The following is an 18,741-nucleotide window of genomic DNA, read 5'->3' as shown; positions in this document are numbered from 1 at the left end:
GCATGCTATAGAGGTTCAGTATAATATCTACCAAAAACAGTAATCAAAAACGGAGATGGCATTGCAAGTCAAGTATTAGATATACCAGAACTAGCCTTTAATTGCCCCATCCCATATCTGAGGAGAATAAGACCAAACTAATTTAGATAGTTTCAATGAAATTCTTAAGGTCATACTTTGGGCTTCCATACTAGTCTATATCTACCATTATTTACAAATTCTTAGCAAACAAGTCAGTCAGATTTTACTCAATTATCTGGAAAGGAAGGTAGTTCATCTAGTTGATGAACGCTGCATAACAGCTGCTGAGCCACCATGGCAAGGCACACAGAGGCTTTTTAGTAAAGGGGGGTCTTATAGGAGCTGGAAAGGAGTCGAGAAAAAGGTAAGAAGCACAAACTAATAACTCCTCAACTATCTATTGTTACTGCCAAACATGGAAGGAAAGTTCTTTTAAGAAAGCAGCAGTGGTTCTCAGAGTTAAGAGTTGCTGTGCAATAAAAAGCAGAAGCCTATCAAAAGATTCCTTGAACAAACAGAAAATATATTTGGAAAGTAGATGTACAGAATAAGCAAATGAATTCAGTTTCTGCTGAGAGTAACATAGCCCTCATTCTTGAAACAAATTTGCTTTGTTTGAGGTAAAAATGGCTAATTTAGAAAAGCTGAGATGCACTGGCAAATATGCAGACATAACCTTTGGAGTTGTAATAGGAGCCCCTGTCCCATAATGACAACTCACATTTCACAGAGAATAAAAGGCCACAGAGCAAGAGGGCAAAAAGAGAAGCAAACCACTAGAAAGGAACCATTCTTAAGTGATTAACTGTTACTGTTATCCTTGCATGGGAAGCGCCAGGACCTCCAGAGAGGCAGGGGTTCTGGTACAGTAGGATATTAAATAATTAGGGGGAGAGAGAAAATGCTGTCACTGGGCCTGTGGCCCATGGCCAAAGTCATTGATTGTATCAATAGCTCTGCAATATATTTTTGGAAATCCTGGAAGAATAATTTAGGTTTCTAGGTAGCATGTTGAAGTCCACAATCTAAACTCTAAACTCCTGCCTTCAGAAATGGTACATGTCCAAAATGCAAGGCCAGACTGATGGGTGGAGAGAGGAGAAGGTGGCATTGGAAAGAAGGATTTAGATCTGTTACACACTGAGAATAGTAACCCTGTGCACCAAAATGGATGAAACGGGAAGTAGAAAAAACACTGAATAAAATAAATAAGGTGTGTTTTATAGTCAAGCCTGTACAAAAGATAAAGAGGGGAGTGGCTCCATTTAAACTGCATAGGACTAGATTGCTAGAGTTTGAAAAGCTCTAAGCTATGAAACCAAATTTATAGGGGTGGGTGACTGATAGGAAGTTCTGGTTCAGGATCGCTCATCAACTAGGGATGATCATTAAAATGTTTCTAGTCATCTATGTGAAGATGGGATAGAACTTCACAACAACCATATAGAAATGAGAGAGAATAAAGGGCCATAGGAAAAACTGGGCACAGCAATATAATTCGGAGTTGGACACAATGCAATACTAAAAACCTCCAACCCAATAAGGTGTAGTGGAGTACTACAATGAAACTTCATTATGTCACTCCAAATTGGTTGGATAGATAAAGCACAAATGCTTAGTTCCAGTAGTGAACACTCAGACAATTAATGCACCATGAAAAGAACTGCTAATGTGCTGAAAATAATAACATTGAAGGCTTTGGTGAGCTATTAATTTATTGCTGCACACCAACAGTTTCCCCATGCCATTTTGGCGCATCCCACCACACGGTGTAAGATGTATAGATCTGAGTTTTAGCCAACACACATGCAAAAACACCCACCTGGGATTGAGACCACCTGCTGGGTCTTTGCATGATTTACTGCTCTAGCACGACCTCCTTCCAAATTTCCAAAATCAAGAAATTTTCCTGCACAAGTCAAAGATGATAACTTTCCATTAAATATACAGAAGCCAACTGGGCTGGTAGCTGAATTGTACTTCAACCCTGGTAATGGGACAATGTCCTCCACAGCATCTGATGGCAGCAAGCAAGGTGTGTGGCACACACAATTCTTGCTGCCCTCACTCACTGCATCATCTGACTCCTGCTCTCCCCGAACAATTTCTGCACTGCAGCAACTGTACGCACCACATGAGCAGAGCAACACAGGTGCACATGTGATACAGATAGGAGTCTGGGGGCTGGGTTGGTTGCCACTCTTCCTGCTTGGTTGGTCAAGGGCCTTTCCCAAAAAGTACTGTTTGGGATGCACTGGGATAAGGTGCACTAGCTAACAGAGACCAGTAACAAGCAAGGGCTGCTGCCACCAGAGTGCTGGCTCAAGAGAGTGCCACCTAACTCTGCCTGATGGTAGGGCTAGCCCTTTTAGACAGGTAATGTGCCTCTTCAAAGGTGCAGTTGGATCATACAATAAGATGCAAAGATGCAGCAGAAGCTGCCCTCAAAGAATGCTGCCTGTTGCATCACTGCATGAATCAATGGTCCAGATCTGCCTGCTTCTAATCAGGAAATTCACACAAATCACAAGCCATTTTCCTCCAAGGACAATTTATTCTTATTCTTATCCACTTAAAAACCTTTATGGCTGTAAAAGGAAAGTTTGCCTCTGGATTTAAATCAGAAAAGTATGTTTCAGCTATCATGAGTTAAGGAAGCTATACAAACATAACAGACTTAAAAATGTTATTTGTTCCAAGTCTACCCTTGCAAGGAGCTCTAAATGTAGTTCCAAGAAGAATGTTGACATTATTGCTTGAATGATATGGTGTGCAATGGCAGTTTGCCTGAAAGCCAAAGTGAAATATTGTCTCTCCTCAGATACTTATAAACCTGAAGTTCCAAACCAAAATGTCACTCGTATGTTTTCCCAATCTTCTTAATGAGAATATGTTCAGTCTTCCTTGCTTATCTGAACACAATACATGCCTTTATAATAATTTTCACCAAGAAATTATAACATGCATCTAATAGATCTACTTTGGTATCGAATGCTGAAGGAAACAGATTTTTGGCATGGACATTGCTTGGATAGCACTGAGTCTGAACAGCTCCAAACTTCAAGGAAGAGAAGTATTTTTCTGGCAAAAGAAATTCAGACCTTGGGACTTGAGCCAGGAGTTAAGCAAGTGAATTGTAAGTGAAAAAGTTCTCTCTCCATTAGGGATTTTTCTTTGCTCAATAATAAATGGATCCTCTTCTTTTAAACTTTCCATTTTGAGATGATCCAACACAGCAAACACTAGAAAAACACAAAGTAGAACCAGGGATGCAGCCAAGAAACTAGAAGCTGTGGATCGCAGGCCTTCAAGTTACTAGAAAATGATATTCTCTAAACATATGGACTCACAGGAAAAAAGCTTACTCATTTCTGAATATGCTTCTTCTAAAGCAGAGGTTAGGCAAAATGTCATCTAGGAAGTGTCTTGAAGTTAGACTTTTCTATTTAAAAACTGGTTTCTGAAAAGATTATGGCGAGGGGAGGAGAGGAGTTGCTCCACCATGTACTGTTTTCATCAACCAGTTTGGGTAGTTCAGTGGCTCATGCTGTAATCTAGAAATGTTAGGAAGCTGACGACCAGTCCAAAGAAGACATGTAGAACTGGACAGTAAATCATTCTTAGAACACTCTGCAAATCCAATTATGGCTTGAAAAAAATTACATCAGCTACAACTAACAAGTCCTAGCAAATGCCTGTGCTTCAATTGCACAGCCTGTGAAAACCTGTAGATTGAAAGAGAACACGGAATGTAACTTTTTATTTTTTAAACTACGTTCAAGGAATGAAAGTATCTGTCTTTATAGCCTGCATCGCACTCATCTTCAAAAAGTGAGGCAGAGAACTAATCCATTTTTAAGGAATCTAATTTCTGTACTCTGTATCCATTCTTACAAGAAACATTGTCAGTGGTCATGTATAAGAATACCGTATAGCGCTACCCGCTGCAGTACAAAAATAACCAATGTTTGAAAAAGTTTCGGGGTTTATTATTCTCTTTAATACTCATCTGACTGTGTATTGACATTACCTAACTAAACAGATTTAGAAAGGCTTTCATTCAAAAACAAGCAAGCAAACCACTTTTGGCCTATGCCACTTCAAGTTGCAAAAACCAAAAGCACCGTATTACAAATTCAATCCCTAAATCACCTAGCATTAAAGCCAAACTATCTAGAATTTTAAAATGTACATGGCTCCTGTCAAGACCTTTAAGCTATTTCAAATACCATTAAGACAAATTCATGAAGTCAAGCTTATTGTATGCTGCGTACCTCAGAACCACACAAGTACTTTTAATTTACTTGTGAAGATATTAGCCCCAAAGCAGTGCTGGCATCACTGCTGAAGAAATAAACAGTACATAATACCTCGCTGCTGTAGAAATAAGCAGTACATAATACATGCAAAGCTATACAAAATAAATATTACGCAGCATCAAGGACAGTGTCCTTTATTTGGTAGGCGACATAGGTTCTGCCAAATATTTAGCTCATGATTCCAGAAAGCATGTTGTCTGCTAACTTATCTGTCAATTTGTATCTCCCAAAGTGTAATTTTGAAAAGGGAGGTTGCAGCAGCTGCAAAATAGGACCTTTAATTGTTTCTCTGTCTCTCTCTCCTAATAGCTTTCCTCATACAGGAAACTTTCACAACTTGCGAACCTGGAAATTATGAAAAAATATGCCATACCTGGTTGTGGGTTATGGGGTTTTTGGTAAGACGACACACCACGCCTTTATGGTAAGTGAAACACAACTGTTTGGTACTCTCTATTCCCAGCTTATCAGCAAGAATCACTAGCTAACATGGATCGTAATGAAAAAAACCCGTATACCACTCTGATTGGACAGAGAAAGTCCAATCTAAAGCATGTTGCTAACGTCCTAACACCAGAAAGCTTTATTTGGATAGACTCTTTTCATGAATGAATGCTTTCGAAGATTGCACATAATACAATGAAGCATCATTACCTAGCCATATTTATATTGAGGACATAGTGCATGAAACTATATCATTTGCAGTCTCAATGTCCGTAATTGTTTCATCCCAGTTTTGATAATAAACTGCCCTAGTAAAACAAAATGCAGATTAATAAGTGGAGAAACTATGCTAATTACCAACGTCTCAGATGGCATGACATGCTATCCATAATTTGGACTAAACTTTTGATTGGTGATTTATGCAAGAAATTATGTAAAAACAAGAAAATATATCTGCCAGGGTGTTTAGAAAGGCTGAAGACATGCAATATTGTTTAATTCATAACTGTACAGCAATTTAAATGGAACCTTACTACTGTTTAATAGACGCCACCTGGAAAATACAAAGCACCCTCAGCAATGTAAAAGGCTGTTCACGAGCTAGATGATTATTTCTCATTTGATCTATTATGTGACAAATACTGAAAATTAAATCTAATAAAACTTAATCTTTTTAACCAAGTGTCAGTGCTTTTTGAAGTCTTCATGAGCAAAATCCTCTATAAAGGCCTATTTTAAGTATGGATAAACAGTGCCATCTTCTGGAAAATAATTGTATGATTCCGAGAGAATGAAATAAGAAGTATCTGTGTAGGATAGTCAATGCTCCCAATCTCAGATCCATGGTTAACATCACAAGATAAAAATTATCCCTGTAAACCTCAATACAGTCATAACTTGGAAGTCAAACAGAATCTGTTCCGGAAGTCCATTTAACTTCCAAAACATTCGAAAACCAAAACACAGCTTCTTATTGGATGCAGGAAGCTCCTGCAGCCAATCGGAAGCCGCAGAAACCCCATCAGATGTTCGGCTTCCAAATGAATGTTTGAAAACCAGAAGCCTCACTTCCAGTTTCCGATCATTTGAGAGCTGTAATATTCGACTCCTAAGGCGTTTGGGAGCTGAGGTACGACTGTAGTGGTTAAATACTATACTGCTACTGTTATAATTGGAGTGTATGGGGTGTTAGGGGAGGGGTAGCATCTCTGGTGGGGGACCTTCTGGGGTGGTTTGTCCACCTTTGGTCCCCATCCTGCACTCAGCTCTCACCTGTGGCTCCTAGAAACTGTCAGCATGCGACAGCAGCCACAACCTAGGAAGGGCTTCAACTGGCAGGCTAAACCAGGTGAGGGTAGCCAATGGGTCTGAAACCCTCGGTGTCAGTGAGTTAGGGACTTACCCTGCATGTGAAGACAGGCTCCAGTGGATTGAGCGGACGAGATGAATAGTGCACATGCTAGGGAAGTGAGGGAGAGATGGGGTTCATCAACCCATCTAGGAGAAGGAAAACTCTGGTCTTAAACCTCTGCAGCCTTGCAGAATATCTTCAGGAAAAGAAATGGCTAAGGAATAAACTCTACACAAATCAGGAGTGGAGTCCCTAAGATGGTTTGATGGCACCTTGTGCACCTCCTTCCGCAATTCCTGCAACTAAGCTAGTGCCAAACCAGCTTAAAAATATTGCTCTGCTTTCCTTTGGACAACATCAGCAACACCAAGAGCAGGGTCAGGACCTCCAAACATACACACTGCCCAGGCTTGCACACCAGGGAGGTCACTTCAATGCTGCTAACCAGCGGTTTGACTTCACCCAGAGGCACACTCCATTGTCTTTTGAGACAGATGGATGCCAACAACTTAACAATATTTAACACTGCTTTTAACTAAGACTTTAGTAGCTGCAAGGCTGGATAACGGCAATGCCTTGCTAGCACTAACCATAATTAAAATCAGTGGTGATGTAAGCCATAATTACCATTTAGAAAAAGTACTGTCTGAATGAGAACAAAAAGGAACACAAACTTTGACCCCCAAGAAAGTAAGCAGACAAGAAAGTACCGTATATGGGATATTGTAGTGCTGGGAAAGGATCAGAAAAGGGCAACTAAAATGACCAAGAGACTAGATCATTACTACATTTGGAGCTTTTTAGTTTTGAAAAAATGGCAAGTGAAATAGAGGTGATTAAAGCGTACATTGTGTGGAGAGAGTAGATGGGAAGAAAAAACCCTCTCTTAATACTAGAACCTGGGGATATCTAATGAAGCTGAATGCTGGAAGACTTGGGACAGACAAAAGAAAGCACCTCTTCACACAAGCACACTGTTAAAGTATGGAACTTGCTTCCAAAAGATCAGAAAAATTCTTGCAGAATAAAGACTATTCTGTGGCTGCTGGCCACAATTGCTATGCGTTCCCTCCACTGTCAGAGACAGAATGGTTCTGAATAGAGTCGCTGGGAATCACAAGTGGAGAGAGTACTGTTGTGCCCAGTCCTTGTAGTGAACTTCCCTTAGGCATCTGGTTGGCCACTGTGAGAATAGAATCCTGAACTAGAAAGGCCTTTGGGCCTTATCCAGCAGGGCTATTCTTATGTTATTAATCAATACTGCTAGAAAGGCAAAATGGTAGCTGTATGGTATATGACACACTGCCATTTACATGCACTCAAAACCTTTCCTGGGAAGTAGGATCTGTAACAATCTGTAAGCTATTGTTTATGTCTTTGTAAAGACAAGACAGACTGCTGCAATGCTCTCTAAATTAAACTATCCCTGATATATACTGAGAAACCACAGCTGGCACAAAATACAGTGGACTACTACTTGAGAGGAATGACAAGACTAACACGATTGTATTACAAACTTCTCAGCACCAGATCCAATTCAATGCAATAGTTAATTGCCAGACAGGTATCAGTGATGTAGGCCTGGCATACCCTTCTTGTTACAGGTCCATGTTCCATGCAGATCTAAAGAGAGGAGAGATCTTACATATGGGCCCCTTCATTTAAATGGAAAGAACAGATAGGGCATGGAGCAGAGATTTTTTCATACTTGGCTTACTAAAAACAAGATATCATCCAAGACCTACCATAACCTAATTCTGCAGGTATTTTATACTTGATTGTCTTTGCTTGTTTAAACACATTTACTCAAATATGAATCCCACTACATTCAATAGGATTAACTCCAAGGTAAGTGAGCACACAACTACAGTCAAAACCTAAAACTTACATAGCCCTTTCCAAAGTCGTAGTAATTAAGAGCTGTGAATTACGGAAAATTGAAATATTTCTCTTGATCTAACATTGTAAATATATGCTTTGCACAAACTGATTACAAATCATCCTATGATTACACTCATAGGATGCTTTATTTTCCCCTTTTCACAGACAGGTAAATCCTACAAAACCTGTAGAGCAGGATGATGCCACACCATAAATAAGTGACTATATTAAAAAAGCTGAATACAGTTTAGGATTTCAGTTTAGCAAACAACCACAGTACAGAACAAATGAGCAAGCATGTTTTGCCCCTGAAATCTAGCCAATGAACTTTCAAGGTCTGAAGGTCTTAAAAATATATGAGCATCTGTCTTGCATTAAAAAGCAAGCCAAAAAACCTCACTCCTTTATATTGCAATACCTTTTACTAATCAACAGCAATTCACTTTTGGCTGGCTGAAGTCAAAAAGCTATTTATAGTCATCCAAGACAAAGTTGCTCTGCATTGTAAGTAGACCCCGGTGCCAAAGATTTGACATAGAAGACAAATGTCAGTGTCTTCTGCTCAGTGGGAGTCTCTCTCTCTGCTTTTACACAAAATAATGCTTCATTGTGGTAGGGCACAAATGCCAAAATACTCAAAAGCATGCAATTGAGTGCAAAGCTCAAACTGCATTCATCCTATGCTGGCAACTGAAAACTTTAGTCTTTGACAAGCCATCCAAGTCAGCAACAACATTTAACTGACCTTCCAATCTGTGTTTTGAGGGAAAGCAAAAGATTCCAGATACATCCAAGGTGAGTAAGTTAAATGTCAATGAAACAAAGAATGCTGCTCGTCAGAAAAATGGGCTTTACCACAACAAATTCGAGAACTTATAGCAATTTTGTGCAAATATAAGTAACATGTGCACCACCTCAAACAAAAAATATTTCACCTCTAGAGTATTATTCATAACTAACTGGAAACTAGGTTGCTGGAAAAGGGTACAGCAACCCTACAGCAGTTTCAGAAAGAGAGTCTGTAGTGAAGGAACTACCACTCCCAAAGTCTTACCAAGAATTGTTGTGGCCAGACAAAAGAAACGGTGGTGGCTTCAATGTGGGTTTGTTTTTCACATCACCAGTTTTTCCTTTATAAAATGTTCCCTCCAACTGTTTGAAATGGGAGAGAAAATTATGCCATCATCAAAGCTGGCACAGTTCCCCCCACCCTTCCATTTCAGATATGTGACTGTAATATCTGGCACATCTGAAGTCTACCCTGATCCACACTCCCATTTTGGTCTTACTGCCCTCAGAACACATCAACAACAGAGGTAGAGCTTTCTGCTGCAGCAATGTGAAGGCCTCTAACCTCTGACAGTGAAGAGGGATGTTCACACTGCACAAAAGCCAGTCAGGTTCCTTTTCTGAGAGCTTAGGATTGCTCCAGGAGAAAATCACTGTATGAATTTTGCAACACGCTGAAAATACTAGCAACCCAGTTAATTAAAGTAATCCATTGGAAAGATGCATCTAACAAATACATTATGTCAAACTGTAACATCCTGCAGCTCTCAATAATGTGGTTACTGTCATCAGTAGCCGTTTCAGAATTTACTACAAATATTTAATATTTGTGGGAAATTTAGAATGAATACAGGAGCCCAAGGATCAATCTAGTCCAGAATTCCATTTCCAATGATAGATGATGTTGTTTTGTAGTTTTACTCATGGAAATGACTTAAATTGACTTATAGATAAAACTGTCAATTGGGGATGAAGGAAAAAACGCTCAACCGTTTCCCCTACTCCTTCTAGCATGCAGAAGAACACTGCCCCTGAACCTGGCTGTTACATTTAGCTAGCATGACTGATGCCCACTGATAGATCAGGCCTCCTTATGTTTGTCTAATTTCATTTAAAAACCACCTAAACTTGTTTTATCTTGTGGAAGCAAGTTCCATAAAATAAATGTTGAACAAATTTATTATCCATTCTGAATCAACTGCCAATCATTTGTGATTAGTAATGTCAAATCTTAATAATACGATGAAGAATGCCCCTCCATATCACCATAATTTTATAAGCTACAGTAATATGCTAACCTTCAGTCATCTTTTTTCTATGCTTATAGTAGTTTTCTCCATCGGGAATATACTCCAACACTTCCATCACTTTGGTTAACCTTTTCTGCACTGTAGCCAGATGTACAATTTCTTTTTAAGGTGCAGAAATTAAATCAAATGTGACTGTACCATGGACTTGCATATGAGGAGTATTATATGAGGCATTTTATTTTCAAGCCCTGTTCAATTATCCCCAGCATGGAATTTATTTTCTTCAGCACTACAGCTTAGTCACTAACTAAATGGTTTCATTGCGCTAGCCACCATGACCCCAAGAGTTATTTTCCTTGGGTGTCACTAACAATTTAAATCCTATTACCATATGTGAAGTTAGGATTATTTTGTCCTAGTGTGCACCATGTTTCAACTGTTCACAAGGTGTTTCATTTGCCATTTTGTTGTCCCAAAACCTCTAAAGCTATATGTCACATACTACAAAAGATGTGGTCTTTAAATTGTCCTTATTAAAAGAGCAGGAAGAGTAGTGACTTACTTATGAAACTACCATTTGAAAGTAAGTATTATGCATCCAAGTTTCTAGGTGCAACTACCTTTCAAAAAGTTGCAGTCTACTTGAACAGAAAATATAATTTTAAGTTTACAAGTATACATAAAGCCTAGTTTTATGATTTTGCAGCACCAACACAAACCCAAATCAACCAAAATTATCCATTACTAAACAGTCATTTAATGGTTTTGAGGTCAATCCTGTTATAGCCACAAGAAATTCAGGATGTCAGCAAACAACAGAAACAGGAAAGTCCATATATTAAGAGTATGGAAATAATTGCTACAAATTATGCCTAACTGTAAAGATTGAAATCAATATCTTAACTATCATTTTAAAATTATCAGAGCATGCAAGACAGGCATTTTTACATTTTGGGAAACACAGCTAGTAAAAAAAAAACCACAAAGATGTTAGCCAATACTGCCACCTAGGGCATACTAAAGGTAAGTACAATTTAAGGTCTATAAAATGCCAGATACAAGTGAGGAGGAGATAAGAAACTCAGCAATAATCATTAAAGGTTATGAAAGGCTTTACGATCAGTGGTATTTATAAAGCAGAACACTTCCACAAAATAATTTCTGAATCAATGCCTACTTGGGCATTAACAGTTCCAACATAAAGCAACAGAGAGGAAGGAAGAGGTACCACACCAACTAGAACCTCCGCTTCCTGATGTCTGAATGTGCCAGGGGAGCCAACTTGGGCCCCAGGTTATGAGTGCCCAGTGAGTGTGACATCATGGCACCACGCGCACCCCCCAGCCTCAGAACCTGACTTCTGGTGCTACTGAAAGTCGGGTTCCAAGGTCTCAGAAGGCCATGGACAGCATCTCCGAGGTCATACAAGGCCTCGGAGATGCTGTCTGAGGCCTTCCGAAACCTCGGAAGTTGCGTGGGGGGCCCTGCGGTCTGGGTTCTGCGCACCTACAACTTTTTGGTGGGTGTTTGGACACCCTGAGCCCCTAATAGTTGGCGCCCCTGGAATGTCCAGTGTGAAAGCTTGCAGGGATGGAGACTGTACAGGGTATGCACAAAAATGGAATACTGATTGTGCGGAGTTCCAGGTTGCATAAAACCCTTCATGCATACCAAGGCACACACAATGGCCCCTCCCTGTAGATATTTGTGCTGTGTGCTAAAATGCCAAGGAACAGGGTTAATCAGTGTATGCAATGTCAAGAGCATGACTACTCCACACAGCCCCACACCTTGTTCCTGCGTTGCTTATATTGTAACTATCATTGGAACTCGAATAGAGTTCAAGGCTCACCATTTCTGAAGGGATAGCTAGTGAAGTGTTCCACATTTCTACAAAGCCTTACAAATAAGCCTGACAAAGCCCAGATCCTGATGCGATACCTGGGTCTGTTAATGAACTTGAAACCAGTTCCCCATACTCAGTTTGCTGCAAACCATGATAAGAAGCTTTACATTTCCTCCATTCACACAAAAGGGAATAATCAGCAAACATGGGTGTTTGTGAGACCAAGTCCCACCATAGCACTACTTTTATTATGCTTTGTCAGACAATAATAGGATTTTCAAAGGTTCCTGGGAATCTCAGTATTCATTTTTTTAAACATCCCCTTTAGCTGTGAAGATAATGTAATTAAATCTGTACTGAAGATCATAAAATGTGCCTTTTTTACTAGTAAATTTGATGGGTGCTTTCTCCTGTTTAGGAGATATACAACTATAGTTATAAGTTCTGTCAGACAGGTCAGACCCAATTTCACTACAGAAGAAATACTAGATAATCTTCAAGTCCTTTCAGTTTCGTATGTCTATGATAGTAAGAACTTCCTGGATTTATGCTACTAGAAAAAGCCATCCTACAGCAAATGAAAGTCAACTCTGTTCATTTTGCAGATATTGGGTAATATTAAATAATATTAAGACACTAGAAAGCATGGCAGCATATTCAAGCTCCTATACAATCCTGAGCTCAAATGTGTCAAGCTGATTACCTGTAATTCTGTATCCATATGCAGCCAGTTGTCCAGCCATGTATTCTCCATCTGAACTATTATGAGAACATCCCCATGTTCGTATCCAAATTTTCTGTACACCAGGAATAACACTGTCAAAGAAAAAGGCAAGGAAAATTGGTAAAAACATTCATTTCATTTCAGCCACAGCAGAAAACAAAGCTTTGGCCATTATAAAATACTACCACTTAGGACAGGAGTCAGCAACCTTTTTCAGCTGTGGGCCGGTCCATCGTCCTTCAGACCATGTGGTGGGCCGGACTATTTTTTTGGGGGGGGGAGAACTAATTCCTATGCCCCACAAATAACCCAGAGATGCATTTTAAATAAAAGCACACATTCTACTCATGTAAAAACACGCTGATTCCCGGACTGTCCGCAGGTAGGATTCAGAAGGCAAATGGGCTGCATCCGGCCCCAGGTCTTAGGTTGCCTACCCCAGACTTAGGATCTGTATAAGGCTATGATGACCAATGCTCACAATATCCTTTGGCAAAGAAATTACTGTAAATGTATTATATGCTGAATGTTTGTGTGCATTGCACAAAGTGAAAATATTAAGCATAGGCTTTTGATCCAATAGTGACAAGATGATAAGCATGGAAAAGAAAATGGACAAGGATCTTATTCATGAAATGCTTGCGAAAAGAGTTAAATCATAAAATGTTAACAGAAGAAGCTATCCAGATTAAGGCAGGAGCACAGCTAAAGGGATACAAAGATACTGTTACAAGTACTTTGCTCCCACCCTTCTATATAAAATACCAAGACTGAATAACAGACTCAACAGGCAAAGCTACAGTCACATTTCTTCCAAATGTAGAAAGCATCAGATCCACTGTAGTAATGGCTGTGGAGTGTTTGCAACATCCTCCCACTGGAATCACTGGGAGATTAAGTTGTGCCAGACCCTATTTGCTGTTCATACAATCAGGGAGGTTAAGAATCATCACAAACACTCTCTTCCCCTGTGCTGCTCCATTTTCAGGCAGAACTCTGCTGGTAGAGCAGTCAGCCAGCAGAGCTTTTCTGCAGTACCCAATGGCATTTCTGCAGGTGTGTTTTCATCTGGTGCTTTCCGTCTCATCATAGGACCCCCTAAACTCATGAACAAGTAACATAGGATTGCACAAGTCATAATATTTTTAATACAATTTAGAATAAGCATTAAAACACATCACAGCTAAAACAATAAATAGTAGCAACTACATGTTGGAGGAGTGCACCTTTGGGGGTGAAGTCAAACCACCAACCTTCTGGTTAACAGCCAGACACACTGACCCACTGCGCCACAGAAGGGCTCATGCTCTCTGTAAGAGGATAACTCACCACCATTTAGTGTAAGATTCCTATCTACACAATAACATTAACAAAAGCCCTGCTGGATCAGTCATAGTCTGGCATCCTGTTCTCACAGTGGCTAATATGAAGACTATGAGAAGTCTGCAACAAGGGAAGCATAATGGGCTACTTGTTTAGCTTTATACTCACAGACCCATTTTTCTCACATACAAAGGACAAATGTCCTGTTTCTTTAAATGCATGAGGTTAGAAAGAGAACTAACTATATTAAAACAGGATCAACCTAATATACACTGTAGTGTAGTCTGTGTAGTAAAATATTATTTTAAGTTAATTAATATGTTCAACAAGACTAAGACCTAAAGTTTTCAGGTTCTTTCAAGTGCTGGTGTTTTCTATCTCTCCACTTAGGACTGGCAAAAAACAAACATACCTGTCACCTGGGGGATCATCATAATCTGCCTCTACATTTTTTTGTGAATGGCGTTTTCGCACTTTAGGAATAACATTTTTTCTCCTGAACTGCAGGTCTTGCGGCTTTGGGTCTTGCTCTGAGATGATATCTTCAATGTCTCCAAGGAGGGAATCACAGACAGCTGGCATTTTCTACAAAGATTGAAGTACACAGTGTAAGATCAAGAACTCAAAAGGCATATACTATTCTACACAGCAAACATTAAAAACAATTCCTCATGTCTTTTTAATAATACAGCAACACAACTAGACTAATTTATTTATAAAACTGTTAACCTGATATTCATTAAAATACTTAAATGCCGTTAGAGACCACACAGGTAGAAAAAACGACCCAAGAATAATGCATTTTAAACAGCAGCACTGAATCAAGCTGGGCATCTGAGTTTTAAGTAAGAGTCAATGTGACTGATATTTCCACATATGTTGATGAAAGCTTATCTCATGGGTTGCCAACACTGCATCCACAGGCACACAATCCTAACAGTGCCAACAGATGCCTTCTCTGTTGCTCACAGGGTCCACTCCCTGCCCCAGCCAAAATCAAGTTTGAAAGAAACATTCTACTTTAGTAAAGTAGGTTGTGAAGCATGTTTAGTTGTGATGTGTGCATGCGGTGGCCCTTGACAACTTTTCCAGGTTACAAACTTGCCCATTGGTCCAAAATGGTTGGTGACACCTGGCTTATCTAATGCCAGAAATAAGGGTACCTGCCAGCATTATAACCAGTACATGTTTTAAGTAATATCTTAATTCACTATACAAGATAGTTCAGCAATTCCCTACAAACATTCCATGTGCCTTTTATCAGTTTATAACAATGGATAATAATAGATTAGTTAAATATTTTACCTGGAATATTAAGACCCTTTGAAATTTATCTAGTTCTGGGTCTTCAGTACACACATCCCTAGCTAGATGAAGTACTGAGCTCACAAACAGCACACACATGTGGTTCCCATTCTACTCAGTGTCTATATAAACACAACTGAGTCTGAAATTTGCTGATAATGCTAATTAGCTTCTCAGAAGATGTAACAGATATTTCTGCTTTGTATGATGGCCCATTATCTTAAAGAGCTAAGCACCCAGTATAAACAGATGCATGGTTCTTGTTCATCTGGGCCCTAGCTGTATACCCACTATAGTTCTTAGCAATTTAAACTACAGTGGTACCTTGACTTACGAGCAACTCGACTTCCGTATTTTTCGACTTCCGAATGACCTCCTGAAGCGAAAAAATGGCCGCCACTTCCAAAATTTTCAACTTGCGAAGGGAAAGTGGCAGCACAATACCCTGACTTACGAAAATTTGAAAGCGCTTTCTTCGACTTCCGAATTTTTTCCTGTTCCGAGATGGCGCCTTCGACTTACGAAGATTTCGACTTATGAGCGCGCCTTCAGAATGGATTAAATTTGTAAGTCAAGGTACCACTGTATAACCCAGAAACACTAAATAGCTTATCGTAACAACACCGTACCTTAACTTACTATTTTATCTTTGGAGCTCCAGCATTTTTTTATCCTGAAAAAAAAATCAAAAGGTTTTCAGTCATAATTACATACTTTCTATAAATCACCAAGTTTGAGGCAAATTGATATGTTTCTACAGATACTTAATAAATGATTCAAAATGCCTAAGCCTTGGTTCCATCCAATGATATTTCTCATATATATATACACACAGACACAACAGATTCTACTTTGAGGAAAACTGGGAACGAGCCTTGGGATTGCATATTCCTTCCACCATTTTCCTTAGTTTGGGGGGAAATGAATGAAAGAACTAGTGGAAGAACCTGCCTTTCTGTGACTCGTTTCCTCCATGCTGGTATTCCTTCCTAATGCCATCCAACCGGCAGATGCAGGAATACACTGTTGTCTTATGTACTTCAGACAATAATGAATGAATAAATTAAGAGTATTTTGAAATTCTAAATAGTGTATTATAACATGTCTTTCCCCCCCTGAGGTTTGGATCCATGTAAGTGTGAGTGTTTGCAGGTGAGTGTTCATTTTCATCCAGCTTGTAATTTAATAATAATAAATTAAACCTATTTTTTAAAAAGCCTGATTGCTAACTTGCGTATGCAAGTTCAAGGCCTTTCTACTGGCTGATACGGATATGAATATGATGGAAACTAGTTTTTCAAAACCTTTTTTAGAAATTTAAACCTTTCCATGGGGGGGGGGGACACAGCATATTGTCGCGGAAAAGCTTAAATTCCACAACACAGCTGGGTGCACGCTTCCCTCGCTAGAAAACTGCCCGCTTCGCACACCAAGCTGCGTCCTCGCTTTTCCTAGGGGCCACAAAAGGCACCCTGGATCAGACACGCAACTCACTCACTCACTCACTCACTCTCTCCTCCTGTCGTCTTCACATGTTTGTGCCTCGAACCCCAACAGCTGAGGTGAAATTCTACCGCGAACCCCGCAGTCCCAGCGAAAGCCCTCAGCCGCCCTCTGGCTTCTTTCCCTGGGCAAAGCTGCGAAGAGGTTGTACCGAGAGAACCGGGGGGTGCGTCGCAACCCCGAGACGTGGCTCCCGTGAGGGACATTCGTGGGGGGGGGGAGGGGAAGAGGGAGGTGGGCCGCGCTGCCGGGAAGAGAAACGGCTCGCGTCTGAAGGCGACGCGACACGTGAAAGCTGAGAGGGAGAAGCTAAAGGAGGAGGAGGAAGAGAAGGGGCCATATGGGCCCATTCTGACCGCCGCGCCCCCACTGCACGCTGCGGGCCAAGCAACGGGCCGCTTTCACGGCGGGAAGCCGTTACTTAGACCGCTCGCCCACCCCACCCGTCGACCGGCAGCAGCAGCAGCAACAATAACGAAAACTTCACCTGCGGAACCTGACGCGCTTCTCGCCTCACATGGACGACGCCATGATGAAACGCCGCCCCTCTACGCAGCTAAACGGGAAGGGGGGGGGGGAGACGGTCTTTCGACCGCGTCCGGAAAGGGACAAATTTAGGCCGTTGGCAGCTTCGCGCAACGGGGAGAGGAAGGACCTGGGAGATTCCCCTAAGTGGTATGATTGGCTCCCGAAATAGAATCGCGGTCTGATTGGACGGGGAGAGCAAAGAAGGGTCCCGCCTTTCCAGTCACAAATTCTGGAGCAGCTTGAAGGTTAAATTCATCCATTGCCTGGGTGTGTGCTGTTATATGTAGGCGCGTACGTGTCGCTGCCCCATCCTAAACACACACACACAGGGGTCTACTGAAGCATGCCTTTAAATAGTAATTTAAAGGAACAGGTGGGAAATCGCTTATTTAGGTTTGAAGCGGAAACCTTGCTGCGCCTGTTTTGTTGGAAGTGAGTTGCACTGAAGTAGGTGGACTTCCCTCTGGTTGGGCTGTTACCGCCCCAAAACGCTCTACAAATATATTGGCCAAAACATAATTAAAACTGTCATTCAACACCTAGGTTATTTAGGACATTGGGAAGCTACATGCGATGAAACAGGTCAAACAGCAGCTAGAGCACAGGTGACACAAATCCTGAGATGAAGACAGAAAACATGGTAGAGCACATAATTGTGCCTAAAAGGCAAAGGGACCTGACCATCAGGTCCAGTCGTGTCCGACTCTGGGGTTGCGGCGCTCATCTCGTTCTATAGGCCGAGGGTGCCGGCGTTTGTCCGCAGACAGCTTCTGGGTCATGTGGCCAGCATGACAAAGCCGCTTCTGGCGAACCAGAGCAGCGCACGGAAACGCCGTTTACCTTTCTGCCGGAGCAGTCCCTATTTATCTACTTGCACTCTGACGTGCTTTCGAACTGCTAGGTGGGCAGGAGCTGGGACCGAGCAACGGGAGCTCACCCTGTGGCAGGGATTCGAACCGCCGACCTTCTGATCAGCAAGCCCTAGACTCTGCAGTTTAACCCACAGCACCACCTGGGTCCCGGCTGCCTACTGCTTACTAAAACATTCTTGTTTAGAGAGGCCTAACCAGATGCTTAGAAATTTGGGGTAATTTTAATGTTTTAGTATTTTAACTTTTGTATGGTTGCGGATTTTTCCTATCTTTTTGTAACTGCCTTGAGGGTTGCCTTTTTTACAATCACCATAGAGTGAAATAAAGGCAGAGAAAGAGACCTCTACAGTATTTCATTGCTTCTATATTACATTGAGAAATCTGCTATAGGACAGACAGGCCCTGTTGGATCCTTTGCTTTCACAGCTGATTAAAGCTAGGCAGGGCTTGGTGAATGCATCTCTGCACACAGAGGTGGCAACAGCCACTTGTAGGGAAAAAGCTACCCTGGATTTTATGGTATTTAACAACTACCATCCTGTTGCAAATAATCTTTTGGTCAAAGTATTTGAGAGGGTCATGACT

At 40.9% G+C, this 18,741-nt stretch overlaps 1 protein-coding gene across 4 annotated transcripts in view; it reads right to left on the bottom strand.

Moving 5' to 3' along the window:
• CDKAL1 (CDK5 regulatory subunit associated protein 1 like 1) overlaps positions 1 to 17,337 on the bottom strand; it is a 235,481-nt gene extending 218,144 nt beyond the window's left edge. For 2 of the 4 annotated variants that reach the window (XR_004427012.1, XM_033154686.1), the window contains exons 1-4: positions 17,244 to 17,329; positions 15,893 to 15,926; positions 14,361 to 14,533; positions 12,605 to 12,717 (exon numbers count right to left, since the gene is read on the bottom strand). Coding sequence is in view for 3 of the 4 variants with exons in the window: in XM_033154686.1 (XP_033010577.1) it covers positions 12,605 to 12,717; positions 14,361 to 14,530 (283 nt within the window). In the remaining variant the exon portion in view is untranslated. Of the gene's footprint in view, positions 1 to 12,604; positions 12,718 to 14,360; positions 14,534 to 15,882; positions 15,927 to 17,243 lie in introns of all 4 variants that reach the window. The other 2 variants (XM_033154688.1, XM_033154687.1) reach the window with 2 other exon arrangements.
• Positions 17,338 to 18,741: the final 1,404 nt, after the last annotated feature.

Source organism: Lacerta agilis, chromosome 7, assembly GCF_009819535.1.
Source record: "Lacerta agilis isolate rLacAgi1 chromosome 7, rLacAgi1.pri, whole genome shotgun sequence".
In the NCBI taxonomy this organism is placed as follows: Eukaryota; Metazoa; Chordata; class Lepidosauria; order Squamata; family Lacertidae; genus Lacerta; species Lacerta agilis.
This window is presented reverse-complemented; position numbering and strand designations above follow the sequence as displayed.